Source organism: Bufo bufo, chromosome 9, assembly GCF_905171765.1.
Source record: "Bufo bufo chromosome 9, aBufBuf1.1, whole genome shotgun sequence".
In the NCBI taxonomy this organism is placed as follows: domain Eukaryota; kingdom Metazoa; phylum Chordata; class Amphibia; order Anura; family Bufonidae; genus Bufo; species Bufo bufo.
Window position 1 is genome coordinate 173,713,400 of NC_053397.1, and position 22,132 is coordinate 173,735,531.

Genomic DNA, 22,132 nt, shown 5'->3' on the forward strand with positions numbered 1-22,132 from the left:
GGTTGTCTTACTTTAGCAAATTGAATTTATCATGTAGAGGAAGTTAACACAAGGCACTTACTAATGTATTGTTATTGTCCATATTGTTTCCTTTGCTGGCTGTAAGCATTTTTCCATCACATTATACACTGCTTGTATCCAGGGGTTAAGACTAGTGATGAGCGAATTATTAAAAAATTCGATCCGGCTGCTTTGACGAATTTTAAGAAAAAAATTGCTTTGAAGCGCATTTCTTTGTAAATAGTTGGTGAAATTACAAGGAGATAGCGGCGGCTGTCTCTTCATGCTCGAACAGAGGAGGTAAGTATCATACTTTAAATTTTAACCACCATTCAGGGAAAATCATTTTGCTTCAAAAGAAATACACACTTGGGAGAATTGAATCGGTAGACGTTCCTAAAATATTTGGAAGATAACAGCCTGATGAACGTTTAAAAAGAAAAAAACAAAACTTTATTAAAGTCTGTTTAAAATAGGGTAGGGAGAACCCATATGTCACAATCAGTGACCATCAGGCAACTAGTCTTTAATGAACATACAGAGGGGGAGACTAAATAACACCTCTGTATATCTAGAAAGACCAGGCTAAGATCTGACTTGCTAGCTAGAATTGCTGGAGTATGCAAGTCACTGATTGTGAAAAATCATTTTGCTACCACGAAGCATGAGGAAATTCAGATTTGCAGCAAATTTAATTTTTCCTTGAAATTTAGATCAAATTCCACCTTGTGGAGTTTGAGTCGCTCAACACTACTTATGACCGCCCTGCAATCCAGCAGCGGTGGACATGCTTGCACACTATAGGAATAGGAACCCACCTCTCGTATTGGCGCTGCAGCGGTTCTGCTACCCTTGGAAATGGACAATGTATATTGTGATGGAAAAATGAATCAAGCCAGTAAGTGAGGCAACTAGGACATTCACAATAGATTAGTAAGTGCCTTGTATTAACTTTCTGTACATGATATATGCCATTTGCTGAAGTGAGACAACCCCTTTAATGCAAAGGAAAGGAGTAACACATGAATTAGTGAAATATTTTTTTTTTCTAAGGATAAAACAATAATCCTGGTACCAGTTTTGCCACCAATTTTAGATGAGCTTCAAAGTATATCATATATACTAAAGAAGAAGGGCAAACATTCTTGGACCTCCAACAGTGCCCTCAGGAGACTACTGTATGTCATTATTATTTAGCCACAGTTTAATGGTATTGTTTCTTTCTTGGTATAACTTTTTTCGCTTTATTTCTTCTGGAGGTTAGATCTTCAAAGACTGTACAGCTGTATTCAACTGTATTTAAAGTGGCCTATGCAGGGACAGTATATTACACCCATAGGTCCGCACTACTAGTAGCAAAAATGGCACAAAAATTGCTATGCTGCTTGGCCACTACTAGTGCTGAAAGAATACACCGGACAGGTAGTTTATAATTCTGGTGTATTCATGAGGAGACCACTCGCCTGCCCTATAGTGGGTTGATTAACATGCTGCTATGTACACATAAATATACAGTGGTGTATCACTCTCAGCAGATCGTTCTCCTCATGAATACACCGGATTCATAAACTATGGGGGGTCATTTTATTATGGGAGATACGCCGTATTTGTGTCACAGATTTGGTCACAAAGGGGATTTGCGGCCGAATCTGCAATTTTTCCCGATTCACGCCACTTTTCCAAGGTGGCGGAAAAAGGGGGTGTGAGCAGGTTGGCAGGCCGGTCTGATTCATAATTTTCTACGTCTGTTATTGGTGTAGAAAATGATTTAAATCTACACCAGCAAGGCAGCTGCAATAGATCAAAGCAAGTCGCACAGCCGCTGGTAAAGCGCCTAAGTTATGTAGAGGCCGGCGCATCAATCGGCCACTGACATGGACTAAATCGCTGGTCTTAGTAGATGTCCCCCTGTGTGTTCAGTACATTTAGGCCTCATGCACACAAACATATTTTCTTTCCGTGTCTGTTCCGGTTCTTTTGCAGAGCGTATGCGGAACCATTCATTTCAATGGGTCCACCAAAAAAACAGACATCACTCCATGTGCATTCCGTTTCCATATTTCCGTTCCGCAAAAAAATTGAACATGTCCTAACATTGTCCGCATTACGGACAAGGATAGGATTGTTCTATTAGGGGCCAGCTGTTCTGTTCTGCAAAATACGGAATTTTTTGGTGTTAATTATTTTGTATTCATTTATATTATTTTTTACGTTTTATCATTACTCATCATAAATTAAGAATTGATTAATACAGTGTCTATATTAATTTAGGTTTTATATAAAGATATTTAAATAAAATATAGTTATTACTGTGTCATATTGTCCCTTTAAGATTACGCATGAATGATGATTATGAGATATTGAATATACAATAAATAAAATCGTGTCAATTGTACAAAGTGACCACTGTGAAGTGACGATCATAATTTACATATATATTTTTTAGATAAGAACAGTGAGAACAGTGTAGGAAGATAATACTCTCTCCTTGAGTTTATAGAGTTGAAACATGATCCTGAGAAAACTGCAGCCAGCGAGAACCGCAGGGGCAACACGTGAGGTGCACGGTGGGCCGATGAGGGGCCAAATAATAACAGTTCATCGGTTTACTCACGTTTAGCAGGAAGCCTCCCTGGGCTGGCAGCACAGTGTTGAGGAAGACAGCACAAAATCCTCCGGGGCACGCTCTGTGATAGGGAAGCACCAGCCTAGATGGAGGTCGAGGTGCCCTTGGTGGCAGTGGGGTTTAGGGTGCTTGTGGCGGCTGGGTCCCTTGGTGTTATTTGTCATGACGCCAGTACCGTTAATGGTGGTACAACCAGTTGTAAGAATGAAGTAGACAGTGGTAGGATACAACTCACAACTTTTACTGATGTTGGTTCCAGTTGCGGCATATACAGTACATCCAGACAGAATACAGTCTTTTCCATATTAGAGGAATTCTGTTGATCCACTGTTAATAGGTTTGGCTGGGTTTAGGCTTAGCTTGTGGTTCTGTATAAGTATTTCTGGTAGGTGACTTTGCTTCAGGTCCCTTGTAAACCAGAGTAATTTGGTGAGGTTGCCTGCAATGCTTATTGGTATGCTTAGTCCTATTATTTCTGTATCTTCCAAGCCCTTAAACAGGTAGCTAATCTGTATTCTTCAATATATGGTGAGGCTGCCTGTAGCTAGATTGTCCTCCACCATGCGCAAAGGTGCCCATTAAGCCTTAGGTAGTGGCTGTTATCACCGATGTCTCTCTTTAGCTTGGGTTTCTTCCAGGGACGAAAACACTATTCTCTAGTTGTAGGATATAGGAACTAAGAGGATCACAGAAGGAAAACGCTCTCCTGCGCCTCATACCTTGGCTCTACCTCATTTCTGCAGCTGGCTTTACCCACTATTCCGTGGTGTGTAGCCTCAGCTTAACAAACTGCTCTGCTCCTCTCATCTCCTCATTTTTCTCTACCTCTACTAATCTATCCCACTAGGCCTGACCTAAGTATTTATATGACCTAAGTGCTATCCACATCTAGTGGTGGGATGTATAAATTACACCAGACCAGCCTATGAACAGGGATACAACAGGTGTTAATAATACAAAATGACATGCAATGTGATAATGCCGTTTTACAGTAATTTTGCAGTTCCCACGTGTCCTGAGTGGGACGCTGCATAACAACAACCAATGAATAGTATGTAATATGGAACAAGCTAAGATAAACTAAGTTTCAATTGCGCACTTGATGGGCTAGCGATGTGAATCTGTCTAAGTGGCAGCGCACCCTATACACTGAAGGTGAAAGGAGTCTAAGTATTGGTGTATGCGCAGAAAAGGGATTAGATGGAAGAAAAGTATAAGTCCCGGAGTATGCGCAAATAGGAGAAACAGGGCAAATAAGTTTAAGACTGAATACATGCGCACTGGATACACATTAGAAACAGGCACCTATCGGAGGTAAGAATGACGAACAAAGAAAATCATTGGCCATACCCCATTTAGCTCTAACGGGAGCGCGCTCAGATTGGTTGGTAGTACATATTAACCTGCCTTTTGTATTTAAAAGACAATGAAAGCGATCTTGTTAGTTGTAGCTCCATTTCCCCTGAGGACGCCGCTGATGCGCCGAAACATGTTGGGGGGAGCTGCGAATTTAGTCTTTTTAACAGAAGTGACTACATGAATAGAGCGAAGGTTTGGACTGCAGACACCCCAGCAGCCTATGAACACAAATTACCCAATGATACTGAAAAGATGATGAGGGACAGATAGTAACTACGGTACTACCGAGATTCGCTATAGCAGGGTAGATCAGAGATATCAGTTACAACGTACCAACTGCAACAAATAACTAATGGGTTGTTGGCAACAGTGTTAAAAGGGTGTCATACATAGCTGTAACTATAGTAACCAGTATTGCAGGATGTATCAGCAAAGTAATTATACAAAGATGTATGCCACAGCACATTATTGAAAGGGATATGAAGGCAATATTCCTGCTGATCCCTCATAGCTATTAGGAGGAATTATTGTGAAAAAGAAAAACAAACATTCACATGGTCATCTTCATTTTTTAAAGTAGTTAGTTCTTTTGGGTAACACAATTCATTGTTTTTAACAATACACATTAAATGTTATGTTTTAAAATAAATTAAGAAAATGACCTGAAACAGGAATTTGATAGCCTCTGGCTATTGGACTTAGTAAAGCAAAATACGGAATGCACACAGACGGATCTGCAAAATACGGAATGCACACAGACGGATCCGCAAAATATGGTGATGCCTCATTCAGAGCTGTTAGGAGTCAAATGGCACACCTTCTCTTTGTGCCATTTTGGTAACTAGTAGTATGGTGCCCTTACATAGAATATTAAGATAACAAATCCACTTTAGTGCTTTTTGGATTTGGAAAACCTTAACCCATAACTGCCAGGCTTACGCAGAATCATAGTAACATAAATAGGGTTAGTGTTAGTCTGTAATATACATGAGAGCGAGGGTACTAAAAAGCAAGATGGAAGCCCCTTCCTCTGCCAGTGCCCTAATGTTGGCCAGTAGGTCCTTTATGGCTATACTTTTACATAAATCTCCCCTGACATACTACTTGATGTACGTGGTAATTTCTTTATTTCCAACACAAGCTTCATTCCAGTCCATCTCTTCTGTTACCTGTTCTCCGAAATCCCTTGCTCCCCCAAGATTCTTCTCCGAAATCCCTTGTTCCCCCAAGATATCAGCCTCAGGTGTTCCAGAGGTGGAAGGGAGCCAGGTAATTTTCTGGATGGAGGTGCTTCTCAGGGCAAAAATCACCCCCTTTGAATATCAGTGATACCACTTTCTTCATGGGTAGTGACTTTCTCTGGTTTGTACATTATCACAACTCAAGTGCATCTGCAGGACTGACCCATTTAGTTGTGGGATAATATCACAGATTTACAAAAAAAAATTATACTTTGACCCTCTCTGTGATTCTGGACTTTATAGAATATTGGGTATGGAATACACTTCAGCTCTAGCACCACCTTACCAAGGAAAGCTATTGGGTTTCCCTTGTGTAAACTTCAATTTAAATACTAGATAGGATCTAATAAGTGTCTACATATCTCCAAGGATTCTAGCCTACTGTGTCTCCACTATGCTTTAGGGGATTGGATTTTTGATCAGGAGTAGAGTTGAGCGGACACCTGGATGTTCAGGTTCGACGGGTTCGGCCGAACTTCACCAAAAAGTTCGAGTTCGGGTCATGTGCCCAATTTGGAGACCCAGAAGTTGAAGGGGGCAGACCCATCAGTCAGTACGTGTAGGCGTGTGCACACATACTGCTCCACCATGTCGCACGTCCCCGTGATGTCCACTATCCAATTGGATATCTGCTCAACTTTCGATGTTCTTTTCTGCGCCTACCATGTGAATACTGGTTTGCGGCGAATCAGGGTTCCACTCCGGAGAGGGAGCATGAGAAAGGGAGACCACATCCAAGGGAGGTTAATTTTTTAAAATGAAATATGATCGAGCGGAAAAGTGGGAGAAATTATTAAAGCGCAAATGTGGGACAAGTTGTTAAAGTTTAAGCATTGAATGAAAGGAGGTGGCACGCATCAATTAAAGAAAAATTTTTGAAATTTAATTCCCTGTCACCTATGCAGAGCAAGGTTTTATATACGGCAAAATTGGTAAAATGTCACCTGACAATGTAACAGATGATTTTTTGAAATTTATGTCCCGGTCACCTATGCAGAGCAGGGGTTTAATCACCGCAAAAATGGTCAATTGTCACCCCAGAATGTAACAGATAAATTAGTGAAATGTTTTTACCTGTCTACTAGGTATAGCAGGGGTATATCACAGCCAAAAATTTGTGAATTTCACCAGAGAATGTAACAGACAAATTAGTGAAATGTTTTTACCTGTCTACTAGGTATAGCAGTGGTATATCACACCAAATAATTGGTGAATTTCACCTGAAAATGTAACAGACAATTTAGTGAAATGACATAAAATAAAATACGTACAAATTAAAAAAAATAAACTTGATTTATGAGGTGGAGGTCCATATGGAGTAGGAGTTTGACAAGGCGGTGGACGTAGCGGTGTAGGTGGAAGCGGCGGTGGAGGAGGACGAGGTAGTCAACACTGTTTTTTGGTTAAAAATTTTTAAAATTAGGGTACACTCCAAAAGAGTGGGAAATATCCAAAATACAACAATGAGCAATTGCGCTGTGGTATAACAATGGCTGGTTAAAGGGATTCTGTCACCAAGTTTTAGGTTATAGAGCTGCGGACATGCACGGCTAGATCGCCGCTAGCATGTCCGCAATATACCGGTCCTATAGGGCTGTGTGCTTTTATTTTCTTTAAAAAAGCATTTGAGAGATATGTAAATTAGTCTTGTAAGGTGACCAAGGGGCTGTACGAATCTTCCTGGCGCCCAGCCACGCCCGCCTGTGAAGGAGCCCAGCAGCGCCTATGTCCTCCGAATCTCCTCCTTTCGTTATCGATAGATAGCCGTAATCTCGCGATGCGCGAGCTCACGCATGCGCAGTGCCGGTATAGTTTTCCTTCCCTGTGCTGGCATGAGCCTCAGGGAAGGAACTGCGCATGCGCAAGCTCGCGCATCGCGAGATTACGGCTAACTATCGATGACGAAAGGAGGAGATTCGGAGGACATAGGCGGTGCTGGGCTCCTTCACAGGCGGGTGTGGCTGGGCACCAGGAAGGTTCGTACAGCCCCTTGGTCACCTTACAAGACTAATTTACATATCTCTAAAATCCTTTTTTAAAGAAAATAAAAGCACACATCCCTATATGACCGGTATATTGCAGACATACTAGCGGCAATCTAGCCGTGCATGTCCGTATCTCTAAAGCCTAAAACTTGGTGACAGAATCCCTTTAAGGCCGGTATACATGTCTATTCTGCACAAGGTACAGACAAGTCCTGTGGGATCCATGCCTGGTTCATTTTAATGAACGTGAGCTTTTCCACATTGGCTGTGGACAGACGGCTGCGCTTGTCTGTGATAACGCCCCCTGCAGTGGTAAATACACGTTCAGATAATACACTGGCTGCAGGGCAGGCCAGCACCTCCAAGGCGTAAAGGGCAAGCTCAGGCCATGTGCCCAATTTGGAGACCCAGACGTTGAAGGGGGCAGACCAGGTGCTGGCGGTGCCCCAGCTGCATTGGCGACCTCTTCCTCGTCCTCTGCCGTCGCCTTGTGCTTCCACTGTGCCCCCGCTGTCAGGTGGGAATGCCACCAGTAGCGCGTCTACCAGCGTGCGCTTGTACTCGCGCATCTTACAATCACGCTCCAGTGATGGAATTAAGGACGGTACGTTGTCCTTGTAACGGGGATCCAGCAACGTGGCCACCCAGTAATCAGCACAAGTTAGAATGTGGGCAACTCGGCAGTCATTGCGGAGACACTGCAGCATGTAATCGCTCATGTGTGCCAGGCTGCCCAGAGGCAACGAAAAGCTGTCCTCTGTGGGAGGTGTATCGTCTGTGTCCTCTGTATCCCCCCAGCCACGCACCAGTGATGGCCATGAGCTGGTTTGGGTGCCTGCTGTGAACACGGTTCCTCCTCCATCTCCTCCTCCTCATCCTCCATCTTGTCATCCTCCAGAACTGTGCCCTGGCTGGACAATTGTGTACCTGGATTTTGTGGGTACAGGAACCCACCCTCGGTGCCACTTGTGAATGACTGGCCGGAAACCCTATGAAATTATCCCTCTTCCTCCTCCTCCTGTGCCACATCCTCTTCCATCATTGCCAGCAGCGTTTTTTCAAGGAGGCATAGAAGTGGGATAGTAACGCTGAGAACGGCGTTATTGGCACTGGCCATGTTGGTGGAGTATTCAAAACAGCGCAACAAGGAACACAGGTCTCGCATGGAGGCCCAGTCATTGGTGGTGAAGTGGTGCTGTTCCGCAGAGCGACTCACCCGTGCGTGCTGCAGCTGAAACTCCACTATCGCCTGCTGCTGCTCGCACAATCTGGCCAGCATGTGCAAGGTGGAGTTCCACCTTGTGGGCACGTCGCATATGAGGCGGTGAGCGGGAAGGCCAAAGTTACGCTGCAGCGCTGACAGGCGAGCAGCAGCAGGGTGAGAACGCCAAAAGTGCGCACAGACGGCCTGCACTTTATGCAGCAGCTCTGACATATCGGGGTAATTTTTAAGGAATCTCTGCACCACCAAATTCAGCACATGCGCCAGGCAAGGGATGTGCGTCAAACCGGCTAGTCCCAGAGCTGCTACGAGATTTCGCCCATTATCGCACACCACCAGGCCAGGCTTGAGGCTCACTGGATCCAACCATTCATCGGTCTGTTGTTCCATTCCCATCCACAGCTCCTGCGTGGTGTGGGGTTTGTCCCCCAAACAGATACGTTTTAAAACTGCCTGCTGTCGTATACCCCTGTCTGTGCTGAAGTTGGTGGTGAAGGTGTTACGCTGACCGGATGAGGAGCTGGTAGAGGATGAGGAAGCGGAGTAGGAGGAGGAAGCAATAGGAGGAAAACTGAAGCGCCCTGCAATCCTCGGTGGTGGAAGGACATGCGCCAAACTGCTATACGCCTTAGGCCCAGCCACCACAGCATTTACCCAGTGTGCTGTTATGGAGATATAACGGCCCTGACTGTGCTTACTGGCCCACGTATCCGTAGTTTGGCCATCCTTGCCACAGATGGTGTTTCGCAGTGCACACCTGATTTTGTCCCCTACTTGGTTGTGCAGGGAAGGGATGGCACGCCTAGAAAGGTAGTGGCAGCTGGGTACGACGTACTGTGTGACAGCCTCCGCCATAAGGCTTTTAAGACTCTCCATCTCCACCAGACGGAATAACAGCATTTCAAAGGACAGTATTTTTTAAAAATTCAGGGCCAGGGATCGTGGGTGGGTAGGGGGGTACTTCCTCTTCCGCTCCAGTGTTTGGGAGATTGAGAGCTGAACGCTTCCGTGGGACATTGTGGAGATGCTTGGTGACCCAGGTGGTGGTGTTGCTGGCAGATCCTCTGTTTGCGGGGTGGCAGGTGGCACTGTCACTCCAGGGGTGGATGAAGAGGCCGAGACTGCAGCAGAAGAGGAAGCAGGAGGAGCCAGAGACCTCTCTTTGTTTTTGAGGTGTCTACTCCACTGCAGCTCGTGCTTTGCACTTAGATGCCTGGTCATACAGATTGTGCTCAGGTTGAGAACGTTTATGCCTCGCTTCAGGCTCTGATTGCACAGTGTGCAAACCACTCGTGTCTTGTCGTCAGCACATTGTCTGAAGAACTGCCACGCCAGGGAACTCCTTGGAGCTGGCTTTGGTGTGCTCGGTCCCTTGCTGTGGTGGCCAGTAGCAGGCGTACTGTCTAGGGGACGGCTGCTCCGTTTTTGCACCATGCTCCCTCTTCTGCTGTACTCGTGGATCTCTGCGACCATCGCCTTTTCCTCCAAACTACACAGGTCACTTGCATGACCTTTATTCCATGTGGGGTCGAGGACCTCATCGTCCTCCACATCATCTTCCACCCAGTCTTTACCCCTGCCCTCCTTGTCGGTCTGCACACTTTCGAAAGCCACAGCAGTTGGCACCTGTGTTTCATCCTCATCCGAGACGTGCTGCGGTGGTCCTCCCATGTACTCATCTTGAAACATAAGTGGTTGGGCATCGGTGCACTCAATCTCTTCCACTTCTGGGGCAGAGCTAGGTGGCTGGCCCTGGGAAAGCCTGCTAGCCAGAGTCATCAAAAAGCAGAAGAGACTGCTGCATTACTTGGGGCTCAGACTGCTTGGCTGATTTGCAAGGGGGTGAGGTGAAAGACTGATGGACATCGGCTGCAGGTGCCAACTCTGATCTTTCAGCAGGAGACTGGGTGGGAGACAATGTAAAGGAACTGGAGGCACTGTCAGCAACCCAATCTACTATCGCCTGTACTTGTTCTGGCCTCACCATTCGTAGAGCCGCATTAGGCCCGACCAAATACCGCTGAAGGTTCTTTTGCCTACTCGCACCTGAGGAAGGTGTTTCACTTGTGCGTGTAGCTGGCACAGAACGACCACGTCCTCTCCCTGCAACAGGAGCTCCACCAGCAGCACCACGTCCCTTATTTGACGCTCTCCTCATATTTCTCAAATTTAGGATCTTGCCCAAAATGGGTGTTTTTTTTAATAACAGAATATTATTGCTGTATTTCAAGCTTGTATCTCACACTGACAGATGCAGACAAGGCTGAAAATTTAGTATTTGGCCCAAAATGGGTGTTTTTTTTTATAACAGAATATGACAGCAGTATCTAAAGCTTGTATTTCACACTGAAAAATGCAACAAGGACTGTAAAATTTTGTGTTTTGCCCAAAATGGGTGTTTTTTTTAATAACAGAATATGACAGCAGTATCTAACATTTGTATTTCACACTGACAGATGCAACCCGGGCTGTAAAATTTAGTATTTTGCCCAAAAAGGGTGTTTTTTAAAACCCAGAAAATTATTGCTGTATTTCTAGCTTAAATTGCACACTGACTAATGCGGCATAGGCCCCAGATGGAGGGTCTTGCCAAAAATGGGTGATATTTTTAAACACAGAATATAATTGAAGTATTTCAAGCTTCTATTTGATTGTCACAAATGCACGTATGCTGTGCTGGTGCACAGAACTTGCATAAAATGTGCGCCGCCGCCCACCTAACTAACAGACGAATAAAAGTTATTTTTCTGTGTCACTGGGCTCAGGGCAGGGTATAAAGATTGTGCACTGCACCCACAAAACAAAATCTAGGTAGATCGCTGAGTTAACAAGCACTTCAGATTAAAGATTCTGTCCTACTCTCTCCCTCACAGCAGCAGCATCCTATCCCTACACTAATCAGAGCAGAGTGACGTGCAGCGCTATGTGACTCCAGCTTATATAGAGGCTGGGTCACATGCTGCACTGGCCAATCACAGCCATGCCATTAGTAGGCATGGCTGTGATGGCTTCTAAGGGCACACAAGTTAAACGCTTGTTGATTGGCTGCTCTGCAGCCTTTCAAAAAGCGCCATTAACTCACCGAACACTGAACCCGAACTTTTACTGAAAAGTTCGGGTTCGGGTCCGGGGTCCAAAAATCCTAAAATTCGGTATGAACCCGAACTTACCAGTTCGGGTTCGCTCAACCCTAATCAGGAGTCATGCTTTCCATGGTTGGTGGAGTTGTCCTGAAATGCCCAAACTTTGACATGTTGTTGCCCGCATGAACTCTGCACAGAGTCCCAACTCCCAACAGTACCGCTACTTATATATTTTTTCCTTTGATGTTTATTGCCTTTTTTCCCGCTTTTCTTAAGCCAGTATTACACTGCAGATCATCAGTAATGAGCGCTCGTAGGAATGCTTGGCAGTGTAATAAATCATCGTTTGCCAGCGACAGATCGTGCTGTGTAATCACAATCTGCTGCTGGCATACAACTATACAGCATGGAGACAAGCAATGGCATAATGACCGCTCTTCCCCATACTGAGGAGGAGCTCGCTGCATGTACACTGCGTCCAGAATTATTAGGCAAATGAGTATTTTGACCACATCATCCTCTTTATGCATGTTGTCTTACTCCAAGCTGTATAGGCTCGAAAGCCTACTACCAATTAAGCATATTAGGTGATGTGCATCTCTGTAATGAGAAGGGGTGTGGTCTAATGACATCAACACCCTATATCAGGTGTGCATAATTTCCTTTCCTTTGGCAAAATGGGTCAAAAGAAGGACTTGACAGGCTCAGAAAAGTCAAAAATAGTGAGATATCTTGCAGAGGGATGCAGCACTCTTAAAATTGCAAAGCTTCTGAAGCGTGATCATCGAACAATCAAGCGTTTCATTCAAAATAGTCAACAGGGTCGCAAGAAGCATGTGGAAAAACCAAGGCGCAAAATAACTGCCCATGAACTGAGAAAAGTCAAGCGTGCAGCTGCCACTTGCCACCAGTTTGGCCATATTTCAGAGCTGCAACATCACTGGAGTGCCCAAAAGCACAAGGTGTGCAATACTCAGAGACATGGCCAAGGTAAGAAAGGCTGAAAGACGACCACCACTGAACAAGACACACAAGCTGAAACGTCAAGACTGGGCCAAGAAATATCTCAAGACTGATTTTTCTAAGGTTTTATGGACTGATGAAATGAGAGTGAGTCTTGATGGGCCAGATGGATGGGCCCGTGGCTGGATTGGTAAAGGGCAGAGAGCTCCAGTCCGACTCAGACGCCAGCAAGGTGGAGGTGGAGTACTGGTTTGGGCTGGTATCATCAAAGATGAGCTTGTGGGGCCTTTTCGGGTTGAGGATGGAGTCAAGCTCAACTCCCAGTCCTACTGCCAGTTTCTGGAAGACACCTTCTTCAAGCAGTGGTACAGGAAGAAGTCTGCAAGAAAAACATGATTTTCATGCAGGACAATGCTCCATCACACGCGTCCAAGTACTCCACAGCGTGGCTGGCAAGAAAGGGTATAAAAGAAGAAATCTAATGACATGGCCTCCTTGTTCACCTGATCTGAACCCCATTGAGAACCTGTGGTCCATCATCAAATGTGAGATTTACAAGGAGGGAAAACAGTACACCTCTCTGAACAGTGTCTGGGAGGCTGTGGTTGCTGCTGCACGCAATGTTGATGGTGAACAGATCAAAACACTGACAGAATCCATGGATGGCAGGCTTTTGAGTGTCCTTGCAAAGAAAGGTGGCTATATTGGTCACTGATTTGTTTTTGTTTTGTTTTTGAATGTCAGAAATGTATATTTGTGAATGTTGAGATGTTATATTGGTTTCACTGGTAAAAATAAATAATTGAAATGGGTATATATTTGTTTTTTGTTAAGTTGCCTAATAATTATGCACAGTAATAGTCACCTGCACACACAGATATCCCCCTAAAATAGCTAAAACTAAAAACAAACTAAAAACTACTTCCAAAAATATTCAGCTTTGATATTAATGAGTTTTTTGGGTTCATTGAGAACATGGTTGTTGTTCAATAATAAAATTAATCCTCAAAAATACAACTTGCCTAATAATTCTGCACTCCCTGTAATAGCAGTGTTCTCCTCCACTAACGAGCTGGCGATTGCCGGGGAACGCTTCCCTCCCGACAATCGCATAGTGCAATACTGACTTTAGGGATTGTTATCTTATACTTTCATCTCTTGTTATAACACTCTGCCTTCCCCTTATCTTTTGAATTGTATTGGACATGTTATACCTAAACTTTAATAAAAAAAATATTCGAACCTAAAAGCAGAAGAGTGGGATCACATTGTACTGTATTTCTGATATGCATTGTACCAGTGAAACATTTTCAGATTTTACATCATGTAGTGTACATGTTATCTATTCCTGCAAACCTTTGTCTAATATACGTGTCTGACAGATACCACTGACTTATAATAGGGTCATTTGGGTTCTAAAGAGGTTTCTGTAATTTTGATGGAAAAATAGCACTGCATGGAGAACCTTTAAAGGGCATCTGTCAGAAGATTTGTCCCTCTGACACTGGCTGACCTGTTTCATGTGCGCTTAGCAGCTGAAGGCATGTATTTAATGTATGCAAATGAGCCTCTAGGAGCAACGGGGGCGTTGCCATTACACCTAGAGGCTCTGCTTTCTCTGTAATTGCAGCACCCTTTGGACATTGACAGGATCAGGCGTGATGACATTTACACTGCCTGGCCCTGTGAATCAAAGTGCAGAGGGTCCAGCAGTTGCAGAGAGAGCTGAGCCTCTAGGTGTTATGGCAACGCCCCTGTTGCTCCAAGAGACTCATTTGCATATATCAAAACTTAATTTTTCTCATCAATGCAGACACATATGACCAACACAGATGTCTTCAGCTGCCAAGCGCACATGTAACAGGTCAGCCAGTGTCATAGGGACAAATCTGCTGACAGATGCCCTTTAAAGGTGTTCCATGCAGTGCTATTTTTCCATCAAAATGACAGAAATGAGTCTGCGTCAGAGGTGCCTAATTGTGCCTCCAACACAGATGAACAAAGCCTAAATTAAAAGTATATTGCACAGTATAATTTGTTGTTTCTTTTTGCTTTACAGAAAAGAAGCATCGGAAAGGTAAGATGCTTTAGTAAATAGAAAAAAAAACTATCTATCCTGTCTATCTAATCTATCCATTCTGTCTGTCTATCTACGTGTTGTAGATTGGTTGTGAAAGGGAGTCATATTTTTCCAAGATTCCTTTCCTATATGAAGCTATAGCAAATAGTCATATGGAAGGTATTTAATTTATTAATACAGAGTGCGACTACTTAAAAGAATCAGAAAAGCAGGGAATCAAGTGCGAGTACAGGCCCATTAACCTGGCTTGATGGAGCGGATGATTATCATGGAAGCCTGATCATCATTGAAAGAGACGTTATATAGAGATCTCCTCCACAGTATAGGGGGTTGCGATCATTAATGCCATCGCTCATCCCCATACAGAATCATTGTTTGCCGGCAGCTGAGGCTGTTTAGACGGCACGATCTGCTACTGGCAAACAATGCTTTAGGTGTCTGCACCAACGACCATATTACCCAATGAATGAGCGTTTCACTCGTTCATTGTGTAATTGGCGGCGCCATTACAACAACAGATTATTGCTAATGAGCATTCGTATGAATGCTCGTTAACGACTATCTGCCTGAACATCGGGCAGTGTAAAGGGCCCTTAAAGGGGTTGTCCAAGTTAGATTTATTGATGACCTATCCTCAGGATAGGTCATCAATATCAGATCGGCTGGGGTCCGACACCCGGCACCCCCGCCGATCAGCTGTTTGAAGAGAAGGTGAGCGCCGTGCCAGCGCTGCCTCCTCTTCATTGTTTACCTGCTCGCCGTTGCATCTGCAGCAGTGAGCAGGTGTAATTACACCCAAGCAGTCCCATTCATTTCAATAAGACGGATCGCTCCTATACAAGTGTATGGATCCGTACCATTTAAATGAATGGGACTGCTTGGGTGTAATTACACCTGCTCACTGCTGCAGATGCAACGGCGAGCAGGTAAACAATGAAGGGAAGGCTGCGCTGGCACGACGCGCACCTTCTCTTCAAACAGCTGATCGGCGGGGGGTGCCAGGTGTCGGACCCCAGCCGATCTGATATTGATGACCTATCCTGAGGATAGGTCATCAATAAATATAACTTGGACAACCCCTTTAAGGCTGTGCTCACATCAGGTTTTTGTCCTACCTGGATTTGGATTTGATATTTTTACTGCTATTGTGTTTAATTTTATGCATCAATAAAGCTTGACCAAGTGGCAGCTCACACCTATTCTTTGCTGTTGGCCTGATTTGGATGAAAAGAGACACCTTTCCTCTGACCCCAGCAAGGGCGATCCCAAGTAATCTCACAATATACTGTATGTACACTATGTATATCTACATACAATATGTTGCCCCTGGGATGTATGCAAATTAGTAATGCCTCCCCCCTACCCTCATTCTCAAGATTATGCCTCAGTCCTGAATGGAACAAAATAGCTTGTATTCTTCTATCATATTCAGTATTTCTGGGTCTTCTGTTTTATACTAGAGTGTATACTAAAACTATTCATGGAATTTAAAAAAATAAATAAAGCTAACTGGGTCACAGCAACAGAGGGTGCATGTGCAAGAAAATAATAAATTTTATTATTATTATTATTATTATTAATAATTGTATTCATTCTATTTATGGTATTATTTAATTATTATTTTAAATTAATTACGTAATTTACTGCTAATTTGATGGTACTTATAGGTTCATAACTTAGCTTACCTGATTGAAACCAGTTGTGATATCACAATAATTTATCTGACTGAAGCACTCTTGTGATGTCACAGTAGACCTGTTGTCAACGCAGCTTTCCTAACAGATATGCTCTTATTATATCACACATAGCAGTTGTGATTTCACATCAGCTTACCTATCAGAGACATGTGATGTCACAGTTGCTTACCTCACTGGAATAATCTTGTTTCAGCTTACCTGAAAAAAACAGTGATGATGCCACTGCAGCTTACCTGAGTGATAGACGTGATGTCACAACATGTTACCTGTCTAGAATCCACTTGTAATGTTACATCGGTTTACTTCACTTGAACATGCTTATGATGTCACATAATCTGACAGCCAATGACTCAAACCCATTTTGTGAAGTCACAGCAGCTTACTTGACAGAAACACAATTTTGATGTCACAGTAGCTTATGAGACTGAAGCCAGCTTGTGATGCCATAACAGCATACTTGTGATGTCACAGCTCACAAGACTGAAATCTACTTGTGATGTCACAGCAGCTCATCTGACTGAAACCCACATGTGATGTCACAGCAGCTCACCTGACTGAAACCCACATGTGATGTCACAGAAGCTCACCTGACTGAAACCCACATGTGATGTCACAGCTCACCTGACTGAAACCCACATGTGATGTCACAGCTCACCTGACTGAAACCCACATGTGATGTCACAGCTCACCTGACTGAAACCCACATGTGATGTCACAGCAGCTCACTTGACTAAAACTACTGCAATGTCATTCTATATACATGCAATGTATACTTTTACAGAATAAACATAAGTCAAGAAACCCTATACATGAAAATGGGTTTTCTTATCGTAAATATTTATGAAGTAATTACTTTTACATGATATGCCATAAACATCTGATAGGTATAGGTCCCAAAGATGGGACCCGCATCTGTCTCCAGAACTGGGACCCTGCTTGGTAAGAAGCCTGAGGCTCTTCCCGATCATTTCTGTTGGAGTTATGGAAACAGCTTAACATGGACCCTTGGATGTTTCTGTAACTCCCATAGAAATTAGTGGAATGTGCCATGGACACACTAGGCCAGTCTTCAGTCTTTCTTACCTGGACATGGTGGGCGGAATCCAGATCACCAGGCTGGACCTCTGTTTTGGAGATAAGTGTATGTCTCCGAGGTGGGACCCACATCTATCAGATACTAATGGCACATCCTGTGCCACAGATTTCTAAGATGAGAATACCCTGTTAATTTCTGGACATAAAAATAACTTACACACATCCATCCATGTTGTGTCCTGCAGCCAGTAGATGATATAGAAGTCTACAGTATAATTATCAACAGTCAGGTGACATCTCGCTTTGCCCATAATGTCATCACAAGCAGAGCTGTTAATCGAGCCAACGTGTCCAAAGAAGCCTTCTTTAATGTGGATCTGCCAAAAACAGCTTTTATTACAAATTTCAGTATGTAAGTACTATATTTTTACTGTGTTTTTTTTGGGCAATATTTGGGTATCAATATGGTATCAAAATGTCATCTATGTTAGAAATTGAGACCACCAGACTATAAGGTTGGTCATTGGATAATATTATCAAAAGTGTTCCCTTAGATTAAAGACATGGTTCTGGTCATTAACTTTTTTTGATATGTCATTGGAAATTTAATTGGTGTCAAGATTACAAAAGGAGGCTTATCTCCATTGAAAATGTATTTATTCTTTTTGCTGAAAATGGAAAGCTACTTGCCTGTGCTCGATACTGACAGATGAGATAAGCTGCAAAAGAACAGACCCCAATTCATTGACACATCTTCAGTCTCTTTTATTGGAGGCATTTAAAGGGGTTGTTCACCTTTGGGAGCCCTTCTTCCAGACCCCCCCCCTTCCCCCTTCCCACACACACAGGTCACCTGACCTGCAGAGGGAAACATACTAACCTGCTCCCAGCTGCTGGGTTCCGGCTTCTTCAGTCCCCCGCTGCCTTGCTGTAGCAATGTGTGTGTGTGTTTGAGGGGGCGGGGGTCTCCCCGAAGGTGAACGACCCCTTTAAAGAAAAGGCATTGTTAGTATTAATGAGTGTTCCATACATGTAAATACTAATTTTATTGGTTAATACAGGACAATAGATGGAGTAACGTATCCAGGAGTAATTAAGGAAAAGGAAGCTGCTAAGAAACAGTATGAAAAAGCTGTATCAAGGGGTCAAACAGCCGGACTAGTCAGGTAAATGTTATTTCTCTTGTGTGCAGTCAACATATTTTGGATACATTCCTAGATGGAAGGTGGAAATAATTAAAGGCCAAGTACATCTTTGGGGACATTTTTTTTTATTATTGCATTGTTCTCATTTTTTGAGCTAAAAATCTTTTTTTAAATTGGTCTTTATTACAAATATGGAGCCCATTTTTTTGTACAGAGCTGAGATGCTCTAACAGAGGGATCTGAATTTTATTTCTCTTCCGTCAGCGAGCTAATCTGATGGGCCCCTTATCTCTGCTCTCTGACCTTATAAACAGTCATTATAACTCAGTTCTTATCTTAGGCCTCTTGCAGACGAGCATGTGTGGATTAGGTCTGGATGCATTGTGAATGTGTTTCGTGAAAAATGCACGATATTTCAAACAAAGTCATTCAGTCTTGTATGCAATCGTGTTCAGTTGTTCAGTTTTTATCGCGTGGGTGCAATGCGATTTAATGCGTTTTGCACGCGTGTGATAAAAAAACTGAATGTTTACAAACATCTCTTAGCAACCATCAGTGAAAAACGCATCGCATCCGCACTTGCTTGCGGATGCAATGTGATTTTCACGCAGCTCCATTCACTTTTATGGGGCCATCGTTGCGTGAAAATCGCAGTATATAGAACATGCTGCGATTTTCACGCAACGCACAAGTGATGTGTGAAAACCAACGCACATGTACACAGACCCATTGAAATTAATCGGTCCGGATTCTGTGCGGGCGCAGTGCGTTCGCATCACGCATTGCACCCGCGCGGAGAACTCGCTCGTGTGAAAGGGGCCTTACTGATAAGCATGTGGCTTAAATAAATGTTTATGACCTCTTAGCAAATTAGAGATAAGGGTTATTAGTTGACCAGCACAAAGTGAAAGAAAAAAGTCCAATTCACACAGCTAGACAAACAGATAACTAGAGTTGAGCGGACACCTGAATGTTCGGGTTCGACGGTTAGAGTTCGGGACCCGAACTTGACCCCGAACCCCATTGAAGTCAATGGGAACCCGAACTTTTGAGCACTAAAATAGCTGTAAAAATTTCATGGAAAGGGCTAGATGGCTGCAAATGTCGTCAAAATGTGGTTAAGAGCATGGCAAGTGCTCTGCAAACAAATGTGGATAGGGAAAGGACTTTAAATAACATAAAATACGTAAAAATATAAAATAATAATCTTGATCTAGGAGGACCAGGTCCATATGGAGTAGAAGGTTGAGGAGGCAGTGGATGTGGCGGTATAGGTGGAAGTGGCGGAGGAAGTAGCCTACACTGCTTTTTGTTTTAAAATGTATTTTTATTTTTTTAAATTAGGGTACACCCCAAAACATTTGGAAATATAACCCTCCAATCGTGCTAAACACACGTTCAGACAATACACAGGCTGCAGGGCAGGCCAGCACCTCCAAGGCGTAAAGGGCAAGCTCAGGCCATGTGCCCAATTTGGAGACCCAGAAGTTGCAGGGGCTGACCCCTGTAAGTTAGTTCGTGTAGTCGTGTGCATACTTACTGCCCCACCAAGTCGCACGTCCCCGTGATGTTCACGATCCAATTTGATATCTGCTCTATCAACTTTCGATGTTCTTTTATGCGCCTACCATGGTGATTACGGGTGGCGGGGAATCAGGGTTCCAGGGAGGGAGCGTGAGAAAATTGTCACCCAAAAATGTAAAATAAAAATTATTGAAATTTATTAAGCTGCCAACTAGGTAGAGGAGGGGTATATTACACCCAAAAATTGGTGAATTTGACCCTAAAATGTAACTGAAAAATGTTTTTTTTTTTTTTTTTTTTACCGGTTTAATAGGTATAGCAGTGGTACTTCACACCAAAAAATTTATGAATTTCACCAGAAAATGTAACTGACAATTTTTTTTTTTTTGTTAACCGGCCTACTAGGTATAGCAGTGGTACATCACACCCAAAAATTAGTGAATTTCACCATAAAATATAACAGACCATTTTTTTTATTGTTTAACCTGTCTACTAGGTATAGCAGTGGTACTTCACACCCAAAAATTGTTGAATTTCAACTGAAAATGTAACTGACAAATATATATATTTTTTTAACCGGCCTACTAGGTATAGCAGTGGTACTATACACCCAAAAATTGGTTAATTTCACCAGAAAATGTTAATGACAATTATTTTTTTATTTTTTTTAAACGGCCTACCAGGTATAGCAGTGGTACTATACACCCAAAAATTGTAAATGACAAAGTAGTGAAATGATATAAAATAAAACACGTACAAAAAAAAAAAAGGATTTATGAGGTGGAGTTCCATATGGAGTAGGAGTTTAAGGAGGTGGTGGACGTAACGGAGTAGGTGGAAGCGGCGGTGGAGGAGGACGAGATAACCAAAAACCTGTGTTGGCTTTAATTTAATTTTGTAAAATTAAGGTACACTCAAAAAGAGACTGTGAAATATCCAAAATACAAACATGAGCAATTGCGCTGCAGTATAACAATGGCTGCTTACTGCCGGTATACATGTCTATTCTGCACAAGGTACGGACAAGTCCTGTGGGATCCATGCCTGGTTCATTTTAATGAACGTGAGCTTGTCCACATTGGCTGTGGACAGGCGGCTGCGCTTGTCAGCACATGCGCCAGGCAAGGGATGTGCATCAAACCGGCTAGTCCCAGAGCTGCTACGAGATTTCGCCCATTATCACACACCACCAGGCCGGGCTTGAGGCTAACTGGCACAAACCACTCATCGGTCTGTTGTTCAAGGCCCGTCCACAGCTCCTGCGCGGTGTGGGGTTGAAACAGATAAGTTTTAAAACTGCCTGCTGTCGTTTACCCCTGGCTGTGCTGAAGTTGGTGGTGAAGGTGTTACGCTGACCGGATGAGGAGCTGGTAGAGGATGAGGAAGCCGAGTAGGAGGAGGAAGCAACAGGAGGCAAACTGAACCCTGCAATCCTCGGTGGTGGAAGGACATGCGCCAAACTGCTATCCGCCTCAGTCCCAGCCGCCACTGCATTTACCCAGTGTGCTGTTATGGATATATAACGGCCCTGACCGTGCTTACTGGTCCACGTATTCGTAGTCAGGTGCACCTTGCCACAGATAGCGTTGAGCAGTGCACACCTGATTTTGTCCCCTACTTGGTTGTGAAGGGAAGGGATGGCTCGCCTTGAAAAGTAGTGGCGGCTGGGCATGACGTACTGTGGGACAGCCACCGCCATAAGGCCTTTAAAACTATCCGTCTCCACCAGACGGAATGACAGCATTTCAATGGCCAGTAATTTAGAAATGCTGGCATTCAGGGCTAGGGATCGCAGGTGGGTAGGGGGGTACTTTCTCTTCCTCTCCAGCGTTTGGGATATGGAGAGCTGAACGCTTCCATGGGACATTGTGGAGATGCTTGGTGACCCAGGTGGTGGTGTTGCTGGCAGATCCTCTGTTTGCGGGGTGCCAGGTGGCATTGTTACTCCAGAGGCACTTAAATGCCTGGTCATGCAGGTTGTGCTCAGGTTGAGAACGTTTATGCCTCGCTTCAGGCTCTGATTGCACAGCATGCAAACCACTCGTGTCTTGTCGTCAGCACATTGTGTGAAGAACTGCCACGCCAGGGAACGCCTTGGAGCTGGCTTTGGTGTGCTCGGTCCCTTGCTGCGGTGGGCAGTAGGAGGCGTACTGTCTAGAAGACGGCCGCTCC

General features: G+C 43.9%; 1 protein-coding gene across 1 annotated transcript in view; it reads left to right on the forward strand.

The window, feature by feature from the left end:
- The window catches only part of LOC120978606 (inter-alpha-trypsin inhibitor heavy chain H3-like), a 135,755-nt gene that overhangs the window by 4,535 nt on the left and 109,088 nt on the right, over window positions 1–22,132 (forward strand). The window contains exons 3-5 of the mRNA XM_040406851.1: window positions 14,539–14,556; window positions 17,537–17,703; window positions 18,353–18,457. Coding sequence (XP_040262785.1) covers window positions 14,539–14,556; window positions 17,537–17,703; window positions 18,353–18,457 — 290 coding nt within the window. The remainder of the gene's footprint in view (window positions 1–14,538; window positions 14,557–17,536; window positions 17,704–18,352; window positions 18,458–22,132) is intronic.